This window comes from Aptenodytes forsteri, unplaced genomic scaffold (genome assembly GCF_000699145.1).
Source record: "Aptenodytes forsteri isolate BGI_AS27 unplaced genomic scaffold, ASM69914v1 Scaffold21, whole genome shotgun sequence".
Taxonomy (NCBI): Eukaryota; Metazoa; Chordata; class Aves; order Sphenisciformes; family Spheniscidae; genus Aptenodytes; species Aptenodytes forsteri.
In genome coordinates this window covers 43,035-45,416 of record NW_008795521.1, presented here as the reverse complement: position 1 = coordinate 45,416, position 2,382 = coordinate 43,035, and the positions used below count along the sequence as shown (strand labels likewise).

The 2,382-nt window shown below is 45.0% G+C and overlaps 1 protein-coding gene across 1 annotated transcript in view; it reads left to right on the top strand.

Moving 5' to 3' along the window:
- Positions 1 to 776: 776 nt before the first annotated feature.
- Positions 777 to 2,382, top strand: part of SHH (sonic hedgehog) — a 12,692-nt gene continuing 11,086 nt past the window's right edge. Inside the window, 1 exon segment of the mRNA XM_019472721.1 lies at positions 777 to 1,198. Coding sequence (XP_019328266.1) covers positions 890 to 1,198 — 309 coding nt within the window. The 5' untranslated portion in view covers positions 777 to 889.

The window sequence follows — 2,382 nt, the reverse complement described above, 5'->3', positions numbered from 1 at the left end:
GTTGTGCGATACACAAGTCAGACACGCTAACTTCATATAACTGCCGCCTCGCATCAGACTTACTTGTTTGTGCCTTTAAAGCAGTCATTTGTCAGCTAAAAGGCGAGTGTGTTTAGAAATGTATGTCTTTAGGAGGGAGAGCAATCTCCCTTTTCGAGGGGAAGAAACCTGTTACAAAGCCACTTAGGTGGGTGCGCTCTTAAATGGCATTATTCCCCCCCGGGCGTTAATATTTCCCCAATATGTTTCTATTTGTACGGCTCCCCGATAATTCGGCATTTTATTTAACCGCAACTGCCCTTAGAAACTTGACTTGCACTGAGGCAGCCTGCTAATCTTATTTATTTTTTTTTTCTCTTTCACAGAGGCATCTGTTCCTCTTGCTGACAAATGTACCATTCTGCCAAGAAAGTTTTTGAAAAAAAAAAAAAAAACAACCCAGCGTGTAATTGATGTTATCCCAAGAAAGCGCGATCTCCACCCCTCTCAGCTCCAAGCCCTTCAGGTAAAAGGAAAAAAAAAAAATCTTTCAAGAATTTGTTGCCTTTTTGAGGGTTAAAACATCAGAAGACAAGCTTGTCTCGCCTTGGCCAATCAGCTCTCGGCCCTGGCAGCTATAATATAGAACTAAAGGCAGACTCCTCTCACAAGCGTCTTGCTTTGCTACCATTAAAATCAGACCCTTTTTTTGTCTCTCGATTGCTGTCTCCCGACCAAACTCCGATGTGTTCCGTTATCAGCGACCTAAAGCCTGCCATTCCAGCACCTGTCTTGCTAGGGATCGGTGGATAGTATACGATTCAGAAAGCAGACAAGGACATAGGAGGAGAGAGAGCTCTAGAGAGACAGCCAGGGATAGGCACAGAGAGCTTTGAAGTAATTGGATTCAATGGACGAAATGCTGCTGTTGACAAGAATTCTCTTGGTGGGCTTCATCTGCGCTCTTTTAGTCTCCTCTGGGCTGACTTGTGGACCAGGCAGGGGCATTGGAAAAAGGAGACACCCCAAAAAGCTGACCCCTTTAGCCTATAAGCAGTTTATTCCCAATGTGGCAGAGAAGACCCTAGGGGCCAGTGGAAGATATGAAGGGAAGATCACAAGAAACTCCGAGAGATTTAAAGAACTAACCCCAAATTACAACCCTGACATTATTTTTAAGGATGAAGAGAACACGGGAGCTGACAGACTGATGACTCAGGTAGAGCCACAGAGATACCTGTATTTGTGTTTGTTAACCTCTCTGAGCAATCCTAAAGGACATATCTGTCTTAGTATTTTTGAAAGCCCCCCCCTTTCCCTCTCCCCCTCCTCTCCCCCCCGCCTCCCCCCGCCCCTCCAAACTCGGCTAGTTTCCCCCATTGAATGTAAATACCATCTATCCAGACAAGTTAGCAGGGGCTGGAGCTGGAGCTATCTAGATATTTGGTGGGGGAATCTGTGTGATACTTACAGTCATTACCGTGCCATGGCGTTCCCTGTAACTTGGTTAGAGATTGCTGTTTGCATTTGTCCCCAAGGATGCACTTTGATCAAACGAATTGCATACAGCTCAGAGGACCCCCAGTGTATAGTGACCGCCAGGCCACTCACTCATTATTACAAACGTAGTCCTCGGTTGCTACGCCTGCTGACTTGATTTTTTTATATATATTTTATTTAATTTCTTTCTTTTTTTTTTCTTCATTTCATTTTAGCCGTCATTATTATTTTTTTTCCTCGCGAGCATATTCTAAATTTAGTAGGCATGTAGCCGTGCACTCACAAAAGGCAGCTGAAGCCGGATCGACTATTCCTCTCCTGATTCCGTATTATATAGCTCGTATTGCAATACCATCATTTGCAATTGTGCCCATCAGAGCGTAAATATATTGATATTTCTTTAAGGATGCTCGCCACCAATGCTCTGGTACTTCCATAGGGGAGGGACTTGCAACTTATCGGCATTGCATCACCTTCTGTTTTAAAAAATCTGATGGCACAAGGTTTACAACTGGGTAAATATTGGATCTCGGGTGGAATCAGATTGCGGAACCATTTTATGCAAAAAAAAAAGAGAGAGAGAGAGAGAACCTCTCCGAGAGTCACCTCATAATTATTATTCATGCTCAACAGAGAGCTCGGTGAAGTCGATTGCTCTGCCAATCCCGGAGTTTCTGAAACTACATGCAATCTAGACACTGGAAATGGGTTTCCTCCAAATATAGGTCAACAGCGCTTTTTTTTAATACATACATTTAAGCCCCACCTTCAGTGCTACAACAGGACTCGCCTGGAAGGACTAGGCGGGGAGTGGACGCGGGGAAGGGGGGGTGGGGGGTGGAATTTCCCAAACTCTCCCCGTTCCCCGGCCTGATTTTCCGCACGTTTGCCGGGTCTCCCGGG